A 20,137-nucleotide genomic window follows, 5' to 3' on the forward strand; every position below is an offset into this window, starting at 1 on the left:
TCATATATTATCTTACCAAATAGACTTACGGTACACGTTAATTGCTTTACTGTCTGCATACATACATACATATATATATATATATATATTGGAAAGTGATTGTATTTACCTGATTCTCCGCCAATAGCAACTGTATGAATGTATAATACAAAACTGGTATACAGAAGAATTTAAAAATAATTATGTATAATGTGATATTTCGTAGGGCGCCTTTTGTAAGGACACACTGTACCTTTCAAAGATTCTTTACCAACAGCCATTATATGAATTTACTATACAGAACTGGTACACAGAAGCGCAACTAAAACCACTTATCTATAATGTAACGTTTCGCAGGGCGCTCTGTACCCTTCACTGGTTCTTTATCAATAGTAACAGAATGTATTTATTGTACAGAACTGTGCTATACAGAAGAATAAATAAAACCGTATATCTTTGATGTGGTTTCGCAAGGGCGCCTTACGTAAAGGGCGCACTGTACCCTTCACGGCTTTTGTACCAACAGTTACAGTATATATTCATTGTACAGAACTGTGTCATACAGAAGAATAAATAAAACCGTTTATCTTTGATCGCTAGGGCGCCTTATGTAAAGGGCGCACTGTACATATCACAGGTTCTTTACCAGTAACAACTGCAATGATTTATTATAAAGAAGGAAAAAAAACTTGCACCTTTATTTATAATGTGATGTTTAGGAGGGCGCACCGAGACATGTCCCGGTGGGCCAGCACGGGCTTGCTCTCTACTATACACATCAATGATACTATCAATACTCATTTATTCTCTTATATATTTATTTTTTCTCTACGACGTCGATTTATTTTCAGACACCCTATACTTTATCATTACGCCTAAGACTGTTCAAAGCAGTCTTACTATCTATATTAAAATCAGCAAATTATCATAATACAGTAACTAACCCGTGTGATTTTATACGAACTAAATATGAAATTTTTTCACAACAAATTATGGTATATTTCACTTCACGGCTTCGAATTTATTTTGTATGCAATGAGAATTCAATGTTCTGGATAGCATGCAACTATATATCAGAAAATGTCAACAATGCAATTGCTCACAAAAAGCAACGGATTGAGAGGATTCGTAAATGTTGGCTGGGAACAAAAATAATGCCATATAAACGATCTTTGAGTTAAGTGGAAAGGCGAAGTTTAATATTATTAATATTTTTATTACTAGGTTATACAAATGATCGTACTTTTCCGGAAGGGTAATTTACGACATGAATTATCTAAATATTTACTTTTATGGACCAGAACTAATATTTAGTTATTATTTATAGCAAAAAAGGGGTCCTTTCTTGTTTACCAGATCACTAAGTATTTGAGTAACAGAACACTAGCAGCGAATAATTTTTAACTCGGACGAGATGGCGTTAGTAGCACGAAAACAACCTGTACACGATTAAATATTCTTTGCACTCTGATAAAAATGAAATGAAATCTTTAAGTTTTACGTCCCACGCTTATGCCGGTTAGGCTAAAGGAGACGGTGATGATGAGAGATGAGTGAAATGGTGGAATGAAGAAAGTGGAAGGAAACGGGAGAACCCCGAGAAAACCCACGAGCACGGTGTTTGTCCACCACAAAGTCCACACGGCGCGAGCTGGGATCGAACCAGGGACCCCAAGCACCAGAGGTGAACGCTCTACCACTGAGCCACCGCACCCCCTCTTTGCACTCTGATATCGTCTATAAGTAGCATACGGTACAAAATTAATTATAAATTTTAATTATGGATCAATGCACTTACTAAAGGGACCAAAGGAGATGAATAATCAATAAACAACAATACACTGTCCGTACATAACTAAATCATACACTCACTGACATGTTACTACGATCAAACTACTAAATTATACTCACACACATGCATGCTACATATTACATAAACTAAGTAACATATCATTACGTACGTTAAATCGTGTTATCACACGAACTCACTATATGCACACTGAATGAATCATTGTTTTCACCTTTCTAAATCGGCTCTATAAACTGGGGAAAAAGAAACCGAATAATTAGAGCCCAATGGCCCTACTACTGATTTAAATCATAGTTTTTCAAACACTTTTAATGCCCCAGAAAGGACATACTGAAACTGCTAATGGTAAGGGTCCCTTTCCTAAAGGAAAAAGAACCCTAACGAAAAATCGTTCAACCCATATCTGTTGGAAGCTTGATCAATTCAGAAATAAGTGAGAGTCCCTGTTGAAATTTATACTGACATAGTGAGAACTAACCTAACTATACCAGAACCTATGAATACCGCCATGTAATAAAAAATAAAATCACATATACTACGTATGCAGAACTACAAGTGGACAGATCTATCGTACCCTAAATGAAGTCGGAAGAGTAAAAAGGGATATCCTAAATGTTTAAAGCACTTTATCTTAAACTGGGAAGCCCAAGACACCAGATTAACAAACACTATTGTTTCACTTGTCCACAGCAACTTGTTAGTTGAAACATGGCGTCCTTGATTTGAGATTCCCTATCTTATTATTTTCTAACTGTTTTAGCTGAAAATTCCACTGAATTTAGGCTCTCAACTGCTTCCTGAATGGTTATTTCTTAACTAAAACTTTTTTACCTTAATAACACGGGTTTTCTGTTCGAATTAAGAAATTTCCAAGAGCTGGATTTGCGTGATATGGCCTCAAACTCGTCCCAGGTAGAGCATGAGAAGAATTGCGCCTTAATATTAGCGCTTCGCAAATATTTCCAATCATAACAAAGGGTTTTTACGGTGGAAAAAGTATAAAACGAATAGAAAGTGGTAAAAACTGGATGAAACCGGATTTTGGAAGGATATGGGCATCTCAGAGGGACGAAGGGGGTCTAAATTATTCTGCCAAATATCAGATTGGTGGATAATTTCAAGAATTTCTGTCCAATTGCGGGCCTATTGGCCAAATTTTGCGTCGTGGAAGGAGTCTATGATGTATTTAGCCTGCAGATGGCGTTATTTTCATTTGCATCTGTTGGTGTGGAGGAGTAGTTTGGTCTTGGTGCGGTTAAAATGGGAAAGACATGAGTGCACGGATAGGACGCGAGAATGAAGTCACAACCGGCACTGTGGATACATACGACTTCGACAAGGTCTGATAACGCTCGCAAAGATCCAGAGAAGATCACCTGGTGCGTAGCAAAATCAAACTAATGTCTATTCTTTTCTTCGATTGCCGTGGCAATGTGCGTCATGCGTATGTACAGGAAGGACGTACACGTACAGAGGACTTCTTCTTAGAGATTTTCCGTTCTTTACATGATTCTTTTTCCGAAATGACCAGACCTGTGAACTTCAAAGTCCCGAAGACTGCACTAGGATAATGATTTCATTCATGCAGCTCATGTGATATGCTCTCCATGGTCATGGTTTGAAAAAACCAAACCCACCTGGGCCCATATGGGTTTTCTTGGGTATTTTCGGGTTTAATTGGGTTTTATCGTTTGTTTTTTTTTTTTTTTCGAAATATTTCAATGCCTTTGGGGAGAAAGTGTTAAAATATGATTTATATTTCAAGATCGTCATTGTCACAACTTGCAACAGTTTTTTATTCACTTCTCTTTTCAAAAAGTGACCGCTATTTTGAAATTTTACATTGGATCACCGAGAAAATGTATACAGCAAACTTAGAATGTCTCGTACTTCTACCCTCGAAATTTCAGCTTAAAACTCCGAAAATTGCACTCTTAAGTGGGATACCCACTATTTTGAAACTTTACGTTGGATCGTTGCCTAAATCTATACAGCTAATTGAGTGTGCCTCGTGCTTCTACTCTGAAAATTTCAAAATAAAAGACCGAAAATTGCGCTTGGTAGCGTGCATAACTGCTATTTTGAAAAAAAAAAAAAAAAAAAGGCCGCCATTTTGAAATTTTACGTTGGTATGTCACCACAATTTATAGAGGAAATTTAGTGTGTCTCGTGCTTGTAGCCTGAAAATTTAAACTTAAAAAACCGAAAATTTTAATCTGTAGCGTGTGTGGTACAGGCAGATAAACGAACAAATGTAGATCGAGTCGTCCTAGGAGCCTCACAAGAGAACACCTTACATTGATAATAGCATTGCTCAATCAAACAATGCGCAATCGATAGAGGAGTGGAAAAAAAAGTGAGAAATACAGTCTTACGGGCCAACACCCAGAAACAGGAGATACAGAGGAAAGAAGGATCTAGAATTATGAGAGAGAGCAATGCAAAAGATACACTGACACAGAAGGAACTTCAAAAGTAATAAAAATGACATTTACACAACAGTATAGTAAGCAAACATTATAACCACAGACATGCTCAATAACATCATATGTAATGCAGTGTTGCCAACTGAGCACAAAATGAAGTTTTGTTAAATGGCACGGAACACAAATTATAACATTTAGCCAAGGCCGCCAATTTCTCTGTAAATTTGGAGGGGGGGGGGCATTCAGATGCAGAAGAGGATTTTAAGACAAATTGCATTCAAATTATGCCAAATATTGTATATTCATAAATACAATAGGGGGCCCAATGAGCTTCGGGAAGGGGGGGGGAGGGAGGATCAGCACCCTTGCATCTAGCAAATCTCATTATTAGTAGTACCATATCTGCGAAATCTTGATGTACAGTATTGCCAACGTTTGAGGGTAGACCTATATGAATCTTGGAATATCAGTGTCAGTTTTGTCTGTTGTGTTTGATACTATTCTTATTTACCACTTGGGCAAAACTGCTTCGACACTGTGCTTTGTCCTTTCTTTTCGTACTTCAGTGATTACATTCTTGTTTGTGGTTTCATATTTTGATTTTAACTAGTTCGAACCGTGTACTGTGTGTACTCTTCTACATCCAAGGTTCATATAGGAATTCATATAGGCCTATCCTCAAACAATGGCAACATTGTACATCAAGACTTCACAGGTACGGTTCTACTCATAATTAGATTTGCTAGATGTTATAGTTTGTGTTCCGTGCCATTTAACAAAACTTCATTTTGTGCTGTTGGCAACACTGCATTACGTATGATGTTATTGAGCATGTCTGTGGTTATGATGTTTGCTTACCATACTGTTGTGTAAATGTTATTTTGATTACTTTAATCATTTTGAAGTTCTTTCTGTGTCTGTGTATCTTCTGCATTGCTCTCTTCACATGATTCTAGATCCCTCTTTCCCTTGTTTCTCCTGTGTTTCTGGGTGTCGGCCCGTAAGACTTTGGATTTCTCACTTTTCTTCACTCCTCTATCGATTGCATATTGTTTGATTGGGCAATGCTACTATTAATACAAGATGTTCCCTTGTCAGTGACGTTCGCCAAAGTGAATACTAAATATATTAATTTACAACAAAGATGTATGTTTCAAAATGTCTTATTTGAAATAAATATTTTCCAGCGTAAACTAAATGGTTTTATTGCTGAAGTTCGCTTCCGATACTTTGTACGTTGAGTTACAGGAATTTCCCGAGTACTTCTTTCACGACGGAATTTCCCCGAAAATGTAGCTCTCTTTACTGTACATCGAAACTTCCACTAGTACGGAAGTTTGAATTCAGCACTTGAAACAGTAAGCGTTACGTTGTCGTCGGAATTAGGAGCATTAAGCTTCTTAAACTTCACAATAATTTTTACAGTACTGCTGGTGTTGATTCTACAGAATGCTTATTTGAAGAGTAGTAACAAGTAACTGAACTGTTGTTTTTGGAAAACCAAATTTTACTGAATAATACTTGTGTTACCATCAAAGGTAAGAAATAATATTAATAGTTTTACTAATGTATTTACATATTTACTGGTAGTACCGGCAACTATGCAGTGATGTAACTAGGGGGGGGGGGGACAAATGAGGCTTGTGCCCCGGGCGCCTGATTGGGAGGGCGCAAAATTGGGCAAATATTTGGGGGAGTGTTCCTGTTTGGTTGGTCAGCGGGGCACTAAGTTGAGTTCTTGCTCCAAGAGACAACTAGCGTATTTTACGTCGCTGCACCTATGGCCTTAAACCCGTCAAACTTATGAGGAATAATGTCCCACGGCGTCGCCAAGTCGGGAGCACACTATTCACAGAAAGTATTTTCTAAAATATAAAGCTGCATTATTTTACTTCAAATAGGCTATAAGCACAATCCATACATTAATTTGCTTTACAATTAATCCAAGCTAAAGCAAGTTTTTTTTTTTTTTTTTATTCATTTTTATTCATTCAGTTCATTCAGAACTTTATAAAGGTCTTATGTTGAATGTTCTTCTGTACCTTAATGTGAAAGCATCTAATTCGCCCAAGTAAAGTCCAAAATCTGACAAAAATCATTTTCAATGTGATCATCTTAGTTGTACCAATAATATACTAACAAAAAGCTCAAAAACCCAGGTGGGTTTTAAAGTAGGTTTTTTCAGGTGGGTCCAACCCGAAAAAACACACCGGGTTTTTTCGGGGTAGGCCCACTTGGGCAAACAATGTCCATGGTGCACTTTCACACGAACCTGTTCAACAATACACTGCCTCTTGACTGACTGGGTACTCCAGCCTCTTTTCTAAACATGTATAGAGTTTGTTACATCGTAAGTGTAATCAAGGTTATAAATAGTGGTTTCCCACAAGACGTTAAATCGGACATTTCCACCGCACTAACCAAACAGCTTGAGGTATGAAAATGACATGTATTTCCGAAAAACCTTGCTATCTAATTGTGACTGAATTAAATGGTTGTGGGTGACTCCTACAGCTTTGTCCGTGAAGGTCCTACTGTTATTCTCTCCGCTTCGCCCACTTTCCCGCTTGCTTTAGCACAGCATCCTCATGAAAGAGGAACATGTGATGTGAAATAAAGTAAAGAAGCGTACATATGATCTACTCAGAGTGGTCCAAATGTCTTGTCACCCCATTCGGATAGGTGTCAGAACAATAGATTAACGCCAGACATGTCACTGTCATACCCAGAAGATCTGCTACCACACAACAATCATTCAGATCAACATTCAACCTACGAAGCTGAGGAAACAACTTCCTAGACACGAAGAGGTATGAGTGCTCGTTAACAGAACCCTACCAAGTGCTTACTCGATATCGCGATCCAGATCGCCGCATACGGGAGATTGTGTTCCTGTCCTTCCTAATAGTGCGAATTTTCTATGGTCCAGAAAGAAATATTCATACCCCATCCTTCCGGTAAATTGCACATTCATCACAGAAAAACGGCTTTAGATTTTGCGAATTGTCTGAAACAGATTAAGTAACCATCCACATGCCATACGTCTTTGTCCATGTCTTTATCACTTAGCCCGGTGACAAATGTTGGCTTAAATAATTTCAACTGAAGATCCTTTGTCACGTGTCTTAACACTGTGATTCAGAAGACCTTTTTCGCAGTGATTCCTTGCGAGATAGTAGTACAGGTGCCTCCACGTATGTGTCTTTTCGATTGTAAGTTCATTTCGTACTATGTTAATCCTGTCAGAAACAGTTTATGTTCCCAATATAGTAATGTCCTCTTCGGAGAGGCTGGTCTGCTGAATCAATGAGTCAGAATGTACAAGTTATGAGCCCAACCCTTGTAATCAGGCTCTCTTTCAAACTGTAGGAATTCGTGTCAGCTACCAGAAACAAAAAGAGAAGATTCCTTGTTTAAACACCGCTGATACAAAATGTACACAATTACAACTTATTCGCATACATTTTCAAACATTATTAGCGGGTTGATAAGACGAATTATTAGCGGGTACCGAAGTGGATATTGGTACATACATACATACATTTTTAAAAAAATGTAAGTATAGGTTTCCTAACTGTACAATAACTTAAGTTGCACGAAACCTTTACCCAATCTTGTGAAGGTAATTTGACGAGGTTTTTGGACAAGATATTAGATTGGTAAGAATGAAATGTCTCCCCAGGTGCGTCATTTCCGAAGGTCAATAAATCAAAAATATAATGCCTGATTAGTCAAAATACTCGTCGTCTGCAACCACATACTTTTTCTATCGCTCGGTCAACGAATGGATTTCGTGGCGAAGGAAATCTGGAGTCTGTGATGCGAAGAAGTCCACAACCGCACGTTGCAATATCCAATCGTCATGGAAGGTCTTCCCTCATCTTAATTGATCGAGATAATGGAAGAGGTGGTAGTCAGTGGGAGATATATCAGGGAATACGGTGGGTGAGGGAATGGTTCCTATTGCAACTCATGGAGAGTATGCACCGTGCTTTGCGCGAAAGCATTGTCGTAAAACATGAGGACACAATGTCTGTTGGCCATTACTTGCGGACAAGTTTACGATACACTTGGAGTTCAGCACTGCAACGATCTGCATTGATGGTTTCACCTCGACAGAGAACGCTATGATGGATCAACCCCACTATAGACCACTATATACCAACACCATCAACACCTTTTGTGAGTAGAAAGGTGGTTTAGGAAACTGTCCTGAAAGTTTATCACGATTCAATAATTGTCCTGAGCACTTACGATTGTCATAGCTGATCCACTTTTCATCTAAAGTGACAATCAGAACTAGGAAACTTTTTATTCTTTACACTCAGATAACATCACACCTCCAGGTGGCGGTTCTTGCTGACTATGTTTTGTGGCACCAATGAGTCCAACCCTTTACCTTACCGACTGCACGGGGCAGTCGGACGAGAGTGGTATGGTGTATAACTATTTCGTCTGCAATGGCACGAACACTTATCTAAGGGTCTGGCTTCACGGTGTTCCAGATGAGCTCATCCGAACATGATGTTGGTCTTTGCCCACGGGGCTAATTTTGTAATCCTGTCACCAGAACGAAATTTGACGAACCAACAGGGAATTATAATTCATTCACTATTACTAGCCCAAATACGCTGTTCCAGGTTTTCTGTAGTTTGCTATGCAGAATTTTCTAGTTTGAATTCCTAAAGAAAAGTCACTCGCGATTGTGTGTTCTCCATAGAATCCTGATTAACAATGCACTGCTTCCTGCCAGTCTGGGTACCCCAGTCTGTTTGCTGGACATGATCTGAGTGTATCTCTGTGTTGGGTTGCTAAGGGGTTTCTCATAAAATGTCGAGCGGACATTTCATATGCATCAACCTAACACTAAGTTCTAAATTCATAACATAAAGTACAAGAAAAAAAGTCAATTTCTCAATGCCTATGATTCATTCATTTTAGTGCCCGTTATCTGCATAACACTTCAGGTGAACATAAAATATCGAAATCGTTGGGTCTACGATTTCTTTCATAACCAAGGATACATTAAAAGAAACAAAACATAAGGAGGAAATCTACTGTCTTACTAACTGATTACGTATAGCTGTTCATGTTTCTTTAATAATTTATTTGGGCAATACACTTTACTTACTTCAAAAACACTAATAAATTTTTAGTTGTTTTCTCTAATTTTTGAACAGGAAGTTGAAGAAATACTTAAAACTCTAGAATTACTCAACTCGTACAAGGACCACAGCTAAGTCGCTAGTCAGAATAAACGTATGTGCTAGTACATGCGCTTAATTTGCACAATGTACAGCTGAATGTTCTCATTAAATATCAAACTACAAATACCTTCACGCTACAGTAACTATTTTTACTCAATGAACAGATAAATACTTACCATCCTGGCTTGTTCAATGATGTCACTCGCCTCAATCGCGTAAACCTTTCTCGCTCCCGCTTGGCACGAAAATATACTCAAAATTCCTGAAACATTGAGACCATAAATAATGATAGTAAGACCATGATTTCAGATACAAGAAAACACAGTAGAATTAACAATTATATATTATTTAAATTTCTTAGAATGTAAAAAATAAAGTATTTCTATAAAAATTGTTTTTCAACACATTTTCAAAATTATACTTACTCCTTGTGATAAGCGATATATTATAAGTTGACACGTTGATAGTTATTGTGTGTATTCTGTGAAATAATTAGTAACGAATCACCTATATGGGAGTATGAATGCAACGTTAAGGAATATAGAAGACAACTAGGTATCAACATCGGACCAGCTAAATAGTTAATTACTACAGAATAATATCGATGAGACGAATACTCAGAGCAAACTTAAAGGACAGTAACTTCCGTGCAATCAGCTATTCCAATTCTTGTAGTTATTGCTAACATAAGACAACATTAACTGCATAGGACTGTTTCAAACTACGTAACACTTGTACAAATTGCATGGGTATATGAATTATTACAAGTATGTCCATAGTTTCAGAGAAATAGTGTAGAAGTAATTGTGAGCTCATTTGTCATTTGTAATGTTATGTTCCATTTTTCAGTGTATGCAATTAACGCGTTTCTTAAAGTCATATTATCATTTTACTTAAAACTCCCATTGAGTTTTGTTTAAACTTACACAAGTCCAAAGATTCATCCAACATTAGATCTGCATTTATATTTGTTCTTACTGAGATAGGTCTTTCTGTTTTTTATTTTTTAAATTCCCGACAAGCCGAGGAAGAACACTAATACCATAAAAGCTTAGAATCAGAAGTATTAAACATCCTATGACCATTACTACGTTGAAAAGCTATTGAAAGTACATTTATGTTCAAAAAAACCTGGGATCAGTTTCACAGACTAAGTCCAAAAATGTGAGCATAGATCCATCACAATTCCCCCAGATCTATACACAGGGAATTGCATTTTCTCTCCGTTCTTTATATAGACACCAGCTGCGAGAAGTACTTATACCGACGGTACTCAAGCGTCGCGAGGCACTGAGTCTCCGTAAAGTTTGAAACTCAGTGTGAGATTTTTTAATTTTTCAAACATGAAGACATATTGAAATAATTAAAAGTGTAATATCTCTTTTGCCTATATTGCGTTTTGTTTTACTTTTAGTTCCAAAACAAATACTTATAAGAATTCTCGATTGAAAATCTCTAGAATAATCAGTGACACGTGGAAGGGACTGAAATAAATGCAAATAATGTAATTAGAAATATATACGCCAAACTAACGCTACACCTGATAAAATACATTTCTACTGCAAATATATTTGATAACCAATTAATCATACAATACTGAAAAATTAAACATATTATTAAATACATAAAGTACACTCACTGCAGTGAAGGTAACACTTTCTTTACTATCACGAATATAGACATCCACCATTTCTGCAAACCGAAGAGTTATGCTCCCGGCTTTATGAAGAATTTCCATATCCTTTTCGCCTTTTCGTAAATAATCGTCCGATATGAACTTTTGAAATATTTGATAATTTGCTAATGAAAAAGGATACGAAATTCCACAAGTAAAAACAGTAGATTTCTGCTGTGGCGTAACGTGTGAATGCAAAGTTTGAAACAATCGTTAAGAAGATAAATTGATCATCGGACATTCAGTCAGTAATTATCAGCTGCTGTCCTTTCGAAAACAACGGCTGCCAGAAAAAAAGAATCCCAGGTCTTTTGGGTTGAGATTCTCCACTTTTACTCACTCTTTCTTAAAGAGAGGTAGAGGAAACTGAAGAAGAAAGAAATTAAGTGAGGCGTATATATTATTAAAGTATTTTAGTAAGCAACCTTATAGAATCGAAATGTTACTTGTCTGGGATGGTTGTGTGTTAACAAACAGAACAATGGAATTCACTTTCTCGTAAGTTGAAAATATTGTATGATATACAAGCCAGGCAGTCCCGTTTTGAAATAGCTTGTTTCGGGACCGGCTGAGAACTAATAGGGGAAACACGTCCCATACCAAACGCGTCCTGTTGCTGTTGTAAATGAAATTATCATCATTAATGGAATAAAAGGTAAATATTCACACCAACAGTTATAACTCCATATTTAATAATTGCCAACTCTGGAAAAAGTGGATACAAGAACGGGCTCTGAGATTTCCATCCAGGTAATAATGAAGAGCTGCACAGTCATACACACATTATGTACATACATATATGTTTTTGCTACAAATATAATTAGTAGCGAGTAGTTCGAGATGTAGATATGGAGAAGGATAGAAAAATCAGCTGGAAAGAGAAAATAAAAATAATGAACTTCTGAGAAGAGTGAATGAAGAAAGAAGAATACTGAAGTTGATAACAAAAGTGAAAAGAAATTGGTTACGACACTGTCTAAGTGTGAATTGCCTTATAACATACTTCGGAAGGATTAGTTTCTGGAAGGAGAAAGAGGGGAAGTAGAAGGTGTCAGCTCCTAGCCGATATGAAGATAAAAAATTCTGATGCCTTAACAAAAACTGAGGCTGAGAATGTAAATGAATGGGGAAAGATAAGTTTGCTGTAAGGATCTGTAGATGTGGCAGAACACTGATTATGATAGTAAGGTTATAGTCATGTTCACAATAAAATGCGTAAGATTTGTTTTCTTCATCACCATACATAGTAACGTTCTTTCTTTGTGTAAAAGAATTAGGATTATTTATACGTTATATTGACATTTTACGAAAGTATACATACGAATATAGTAAAGATTTGTTCCAATTTGCAAATTGTGGTTGAACGGATATATGGAACATATTGGAAATGGTGAATTGCTTAAATCATTATTATTATTCTAGCAGCAGTAGATGATTATGAACAATTTCATAATTGATACGGAAAAATAACGTTTGTTTTTGATCAGTCATATTTTTGACACATACTAAGGATGTGCCATATGTATTTATCAATTGTGTGCTAATTCCCAGATAGTACGAATTACGGTTGGTGCGGCTGGCGTCATTTTGTACACATGTTGTTGGTAGTTCACTTTCCTATAGCGTGTGTAGTGAAGAAAGTGAATCGAGTAGCATTTGCTGAGGCAAATATTGATCGTCACTGGGATCATGGAACTTCACAGACGAAAAGATATTTTCGTTGGCAAATGATGGTCCTCGACTTGTTTATAGACCCATAAGAAAACGTCAGATCTACATTACATGCACAAAACATGTCGGATGGGGCACGTTACTATTCACTGCTGGGTACGGCTGCAGTTGGTGAGTTACATCGTTTAGAAGGCCGATTGAATAGCCAGATCCCCGCTGCGAGAAATTCATTTGAAGACGGATAGTAGAAGTTCAACAAGATCATAGCTCAATATATGATTTCCATCTACTTCAAGCCTAGTTTCAAGAGGAACCCAATATTGACTTAATCGATTGGGTTCCAAGAGGATCTGACTTGGACTCAATGAAGAATCTATGGGCGGAAGTTACAAGAACTATACAAAATTGGCCTGATACCCCACCAAGGACAGCTGACAAAATATGGGAGCTAGTTTTTGATGCGCAGGAAGAAATAGCACATGGACATCAATATGTCGCTAGCTTGGTTAACTCATTACCTAGACGATTAAGATTTGCATCGAAGATAACGGCGATTACACTCGATATTAATGCCTGAACAAAGGCCTTTCTTGACATGCACCTTCCGAGCTCTTTCAAGAACTCACTAATTTTTATATTTAATATTGCTTTTCTCCGGCACGTTTGCGTTACATCGACACGTTACGACATATATTTATTTATGTTCCGTTGTTTACAATGGACAAATAGTCCAGTGGTCTGAGGCAGCAGATTCCAGTCAAGAGGAGTCCCAGTTAAGGGTTCGAATCCCTCTGAAGCCCATTTTCTCCTTCATATCCTCGCGTGTTTGTATGTCTTTTTGTTTTTCAATTTAAATTTGAATTCTCTGAATTATTGTTTCTACATAACGCTTTAGTAGTTTATCATGACCGAAATCAGATGGTTTCATCATTATTACCATATTGGTATCATAAAAGTGTGCAATTTGCTAAATACACTTCACATTGAGTTTTTTTTTTTTTTTTTTACCTCTTGCTTAACAATGATATCTTCACTAGTGGCTTAAGCATCGGTTTCAGAAGTAGGGGGTCCTGGGTTCGATTCCCGCTGAGTTAATTCAGGAACTTTTTATCATTTGCAGTATTGATACTTCCGATGTACAACAAAGATTCCAACGTATACGAACCTTTGATTACAAAGACGACGAGTCTACAGACTCAAACACGAACCTCTAATAGAAATACGTTGTACTGATTTTGTAAACTTGTGAACATTTTATGTGTCACTTTAGAAGGTCAGAAATATACACAACTACACTAATGCAATCACGGTAGAGAGTTGTACACGTTATTAAAATAAATGGACAATTTGTATATTTGTTTTGTTTTGTCCAAAAACATTCCTGGCCCGAGATACACGCCGCCAAAAATGGCGCTTCGGGCCATGTCTTACATGTGATTTTCGGCAAAATATTAAAATGAAATATTTCTGGAATGATTCAAGACTTTTGTTGGTTTACGCTTTATTTTAAAGATAATATCAATTCAAATAACATCCTCCGTTTGGAAATATATGTCAACCTTCTCGTGCTGTAGCCTTCTGTCTGTCTGTCTTTTTTTTTTTTTTTTTTTTTTTGATACGAAAATGCCAATCTCTAGTATTTTGATTATTTTTTTTACTGTTGATTAGTACCATACAATACTACATTCTCTGAAAAAGAGAACTTAAGCAATACTCACTTTTTAGCTTCCGCGGCTTATTTCTTGACTGCAGTGCTTTCTTAATTTTTTGTCTTAGAAACACGCATTCCAAAAATTCTGACAATTGAACAGTTCTCTAAGTGTACTACATATTCTAAAAAGGAGAACACCACTTTGGTTCTGAGATCTTTCAAAATGATTTAGTTATAAAAAAATAAAAAAGTCACTCTCGGACCAAGTGTTGAATGTGATGAAAAAAAAGAAGAAAGAAAACAAACGATAAATTAGACACAGTTGGAACTGGTGAAATGTTTTTCTGGATTTTCTTTACACAGAACCTTCTGAGTCTTAAGAGGTCTTCTGAAACAATATGGAATTATCCAGATAATTCCAGAATGTAACAGAACCGTCCAGAACATTCTGGAACTATCCAGATAATTCTGTGTCTGGCCTAGCATATAAAAGAGAGGACACATGAATTCACAGGTCAGTTGTCAAGAGGCAAACAAAGAGTAGTTCATCAAATTTGTGGTCCAACAGTACCTGCAAGCTTTTGTGACGATACTGCTGATTGATTGAGCTGTAGGGTCTTTCATGGAAAGGACTGAGTTTGAAGCAGTCTTGAAATGAGAACTCTCCAACATGAAGTCTGTTCGCCTTAAATATCACTCTTTTATGGATATCCAAATAATCAGCACACTTAATTCTATTATGGCCCCTGTCACACGACATTTTCAAAGTCAAGATGTTTCAGTAATTATTTTCTGTGTTCTAAAAGCTGTGACAACCATGACACTATCAACCATGACACTAATTGAATGAGAAGTCCCCATGGTGTAGATGATGAAGATTTTGTACTAGCAGAAGAATTACATTCCCTAATCAGCTATAGAAGTTTGTGTTAGCCCTGTTAATCAAATGGTCAGTGAAGTCAAGTCATAAGCTGTATGCATCAAAAAAACACAGCGGAATTACTGCAGCTGTGGGTGAGTACACCAAATCAAAACTGACCAGACTCTCAAAATTAGAATTTCGGTCTTCAGAAGAAAATGAACCAAAAGAAGCATGTGCAATTCGCTGGGAATTCATATGAAACATCAATCTAGCTGTTGAATCTTGTGAATCCTACAATAAAAAGTACAAGTTCTAACAATCATCTCAGTGTCCCTTTCAAAAGTACATATTTTGCTCCACATTATATTTGCAGCAAAACGCATGGTGTACAAAACAAGAAATTGGAGGTCTGCAAAAGGAATGTTTATAAGACCACGTCCCTATTATGGCTATCCGGTCAATGAAGCACATATTCAAATTGTACACTCATTTTATCTAGAAGATAAAAGTGACACTCTTGCCAGAGCGCCAACAAAAGACACTATTACTACTACATTTGCCGAAGAAAAAGTGGTGAAACTGAAAAGACATATGACGCGCAGTATTAAAGAAACTTTCGCCATATGTAAGAAACAACAGTCAGTATTTCACATTGGAAGACCAAATATTTATGCACTACGAACTAAGTGGGTGGTTCCACACTCTTGCAGATGTCTGTTTATGTGTCTATTGTACCAATTTTGAACTCTGTGTGGTAACTTTGAAGAACTGAAGACATGACACTGACACCTTGGTTAGACGTAAGAAATCGTTAGCAGTCTGTAATGTACAACGAGAGATCTGTTTGTATCAGCAATGTTGTGAGTGCCATAGAAAGAGAGAACTTGCGTTTCGGACACTTGAACTCAAAAATAACAGGTGACTTTCGAAATGAAATGAAAATGAAATCTTTAGGTTTTACGTCCCACGGTTATGCATGCAGGCTAGGCTAAAGGAGACAGTGATTATGAGAAATGAGTGAAATGGTAGAATGAAAAAAGTGAGAGGAAACGGGAGAACACCGAGAAAACCCACGCACACGATGCTTGTCCACCACAAAGTTAACTTGGCGCGAGCTGGAATCGAACCAGGGATCCCTTGCACCAGAGGTGAACGCTCTACCACTAAGCCACCGCGGCCCTGACTCTTTCGAGGTTACATATGCAATATGGGAGGAAGTAAATTCATTTAAGAAAACTGTTGCCATTGATACCTTCATTGACAAATTTGGGAAATGGACAATAGGAGCAGTAACATACTAACATCTGAAGAAATTTAAACGAGATATTGCAGAAGTAAACGGATGTGTAGGGGCTGAACAAATATGTTTAGTATTTTACTGTGATTTTCCTAAGAACTGCTCTATGATTCTGCCACAAGATGTATAAAGGTATGACAGGAGTAATGACTAAGTTTCAATTTTTACAGGAGCCACATATTTTGAAAACAAGATTACAAATGTTTACTGGTAAGTGATGAGAAAAGATATGATTCAGTACATGCATTGTTGGCAATACGCAAATTACTTCAACAGCTGCAATCACAGGCAGAAAAGATTTCTGATCTTGCCCCTGGTTCGAAAGTCGTTACCAACTGTTCGAACTGATGAAGTCGCTTGTGCCAATAGTGTGGATTTACAGTGCTGCTGGTCGTGGGAAGGAGTCTTACGATGGTGTAGGGATCTGCTGAAGCACCAAGCTAAAAACAATCTTTCCAGCCCGAGTACTGCTGCAATTCAGAACGCCGAGGATTTTACAAGAGTGGTAAAGTCATACACATAAACAGACATCATCCTGTTGCCCAAAGAGGAAGCTGAAGAATTCTGCCAGCAGAAAATAGAAGAATAGTTCAACTAAACTACTCCTGTCAAAGGAATTCAGAAGTCATATGTCTGGAATTACAGTAATGCGCGAACTTATACTGCAAGAATTGTAAAGAGCAAGAAAAAATAAATTTGATTTGTCCAATTAATATCTCAAAAATGGCACGAAAATCTTCAACTTCAAAACCTACAAACAGGAATGTTTGTTGCCTTTCTGTATGACTGTGACTGGTGGCTTGCAGACGTTATAGACATTAATTGTGAGTTAAGTCATTGTGAACTCGATGCTACCACACAGACCGGTTGCTGAATACAGACTTCCATCTGCAAGACACGAACACAAGCATTGATGCTCACTTCCAATTCGCGATGTTTTAAAGTCTATGGGTGCCCCAGTTCCTATCGGTTAAATACCAAGGCATCACTCAATATTACAGAAGATAGTAATGCAGATAAACACAGTTTTAGTTCAATGAATTGCTAATTTCAGTTCTAAGCAGAGTACATGGAAGTGATATGCTCTGGAACCTGTAAAATATTCTGGAACTTTCACATATATTTTGGAAGCTGTAATCCATTTGAAATCTGTATCTCTTACTTATCTTTATGCAGAATTAAAATGCTATGTCAAATACGACTATATTTTGAGTTCACGAGACCAATATGTGAGAAGTAGGAAACGGAAAGTGGTTTAATGTATGGCAACACTTTCAAATGTTTACAAATTCTGTTAATTAGAAGTAGAGTAGAAGTTCTCATTTTCAGAGTATGTAGTACTGAGTATGTATGATCAACAGTCCCAGAATAAAAATTTTTGGGATTAGCATTTTTGAAAATAATAATAATAATAATAATAATAATAATAATAATAATAATAATATCAGAAGGGTACAGCACGATAACTTGTATTCATATTTCCAAACTGAGGATATCATTTTAATCAGTAAATTATTATCTTTAAGAAAGGAACAAAATATTTCGAACCGTTCTAGATATACAGCATTTTGATATTTTGCTGAAATTCTCACGTGAGAAATGGTGTCATCCTTGGTGGCCCGTGTCTTGGGCCAGAAATTTTTAATAGACAAAATAAAACAAAGAAAAAGTTTATTACTTTACATCTGAAACTATTAAGATAAGAGTTTTTTCTTCCTCTGCCTGAATTGATCTGTACTATGCCTTTCAGTTCTTAACTCAAATTTTAGCACGAGATGATTATTTTGCTAAATTTAAAGATTATTTGTATTACATTCTATTACAATAACTTCAAGAATATATTTTATATCATACTCATTTTAATATATACCACTAACTCACACATGAAATGGCAAACTGTTTACCTGTTCCGCACCCAATATCAGCAACTACTTTATCACAAAACAATCCAGAATCTAAAATCGCATTCCTGTACGACGTAGTACGATGACTGTCCTCAAGCATCATACGATGAACCTCTAACGATTCGTATCCTCTGGAAAAAAAATAATTTATTAATCATCTGAAATATCATACTAGTCTGCAGTATTTCGAACCGATCAAACTGAATTCATACTAATAGTAAAACTCCAGAAATTAAATGGAAATTTGGGAAGGATTCAAGGTGACTTTCCATTTAGTTTATCATAGTCTTGGTTAAGGTTAATGTAAAGAGACAAGTTTTGCCGATAGATGTCACTACAGTCTTCATCTCTCTCCCATGTATTTTTTACCTTTCACGAAAATTTACAATTTCTTTTATAAATTTCAACCTAGATACTTCAAATTTTTAGAGAGGGAACTTCATAACCTATTAAAGGGAACAATCCGTGCCGATTTTTTATTCAGAATTTTCTTCATTGTTGAAACAGTTCGATTGTTAAAGGCAACCACATACAGACTTGCTTTATATGTCATTATACTGCAAAACACTTCACGTATTTCTCATGTACTGGGTAGTTGCGGAGTTGACCACATGCGCCGCCACCTGTCAGTCACTGAAAATGGAGACTTTCACTGGTGCGGAAAGAGCTAAGTGCGTGTTTCGGTTTGAAGAAACGAAGTTAGCAACGAGTGTACAGCATATACCACGGCAAGGAATCACCCAGCAGACCAACAGTGTACAAATAGCACCAGACATTTGGTGAAACAGGTTGTTCTGTGCGACACACAGAGGCTCCAGGGCGCTTACCTGTGACTGACGATGTTGTGGAAGCAGTTAGGGAGAGTTTTGTCCGCAGTCCTCGAAAATCTACACGACGTGCATCACAAGAATCCTCAGACCACTGTTTGGCGTGTGTTGTGTAGACCTTTATCCATGAAGCCATACAGACGTCCTTGGTTCAAGCACTGAGTGAAGCGGATAAACATACCCGACATACGAATTTTGTGTTACCATGTTAGATCGCATTAGTGGTGATGAGTCATTCTTCAACAATATGGTATTCAGTGACGAATCAACTTTTCACCTTTCCGGCCGAGTCAACACACACAATTGTTGTATTTGGGGCACGGAAAATCCACATGCGCACGTGTAGCTGGTTGGTGACAGCCCCAAAGTGAACGTGTTTTGCGCTGTTTTCAGAGCAAAGGTGTATGGACCATTCTTCTTTGTTGAGAGCACATCACCGGCATCGCCTATCTTGTTACGCTACAGAACTTCCTTGTTCCACAGTTAAAAGAAGATGACCACGATGGCCGCTTATGGTAGCAAAAATATGGCTCCCCGCCGCACTACTTGATAGACGTAAGGGAATTTCTTGATCAGCGTTTCCCAGATAACTGGACAGATCGTGGTGGACCAATAGCCTGGCCGCCACAGTCTCCAGATTACACGCCATTTGACTTCATTCTGTGGGGGTTTGTGAAAGATAAGGTGTACACCCCTCCCCTACCTGATAATGTTAATGAACAGAAACATCGCATCACAACAGCCATCGCAGACCTTATACCCCGAAATGCTGGCTACTGTTTGGCAGGAAATCGACTTTCGTTAGGATGTGTCCAGGATGACCACAGG

The 20,137-nt window shown here is 37.3% G+C and overlaps 1 protein-coding gene across 2 annotated transcripts in view; it reads right to left on the reverse strand.

Annotated features, from left to right (window-relative positions):
- Window positions 1–20,137, reverse strand: part of LOC145688446 (protein arginine N-methyltransferase 6-like) — a 111,093-nt gene that overhangs the window by 63,424 nt on the left and 27,532 nt on the right. For both annotated transcript variants that reach the window (XR_014131909.1, XM_081762681.1), the window contains exons 2-3: window positions 18,483–18,613; window positions 9,599–9,684 (exon numbers count right to left, since the gene is read on the reverse strand). Coding sequence is in view for 1 of the 2 variants with exons in the window: in XM_081762681.1 (XP_081618807.1) it covers window positions 9,599–9,684; window positions 18,483–18,613 (217 nt within the window). In the remaining variant the exon portion in view is untranslated. The remainder of the gene's footprint in view (window positions 1–9,598; window positions 9,685–18,482; window positions 18,614–20,137) is intronic.

This window comes from Thermobia domestica, chromosome 6 (genome assembly GCF_964235325.1).
Source record: "Thermobia domestica chromosome 6, izTheDome1.hap1.1, whole genome shotgun sequence".
NCBI lineage: Eukaryota > Metazoa > Arthropoda > Insecta > Zygentoma > Lepismatidae > Thermobia > Thermobia domestica.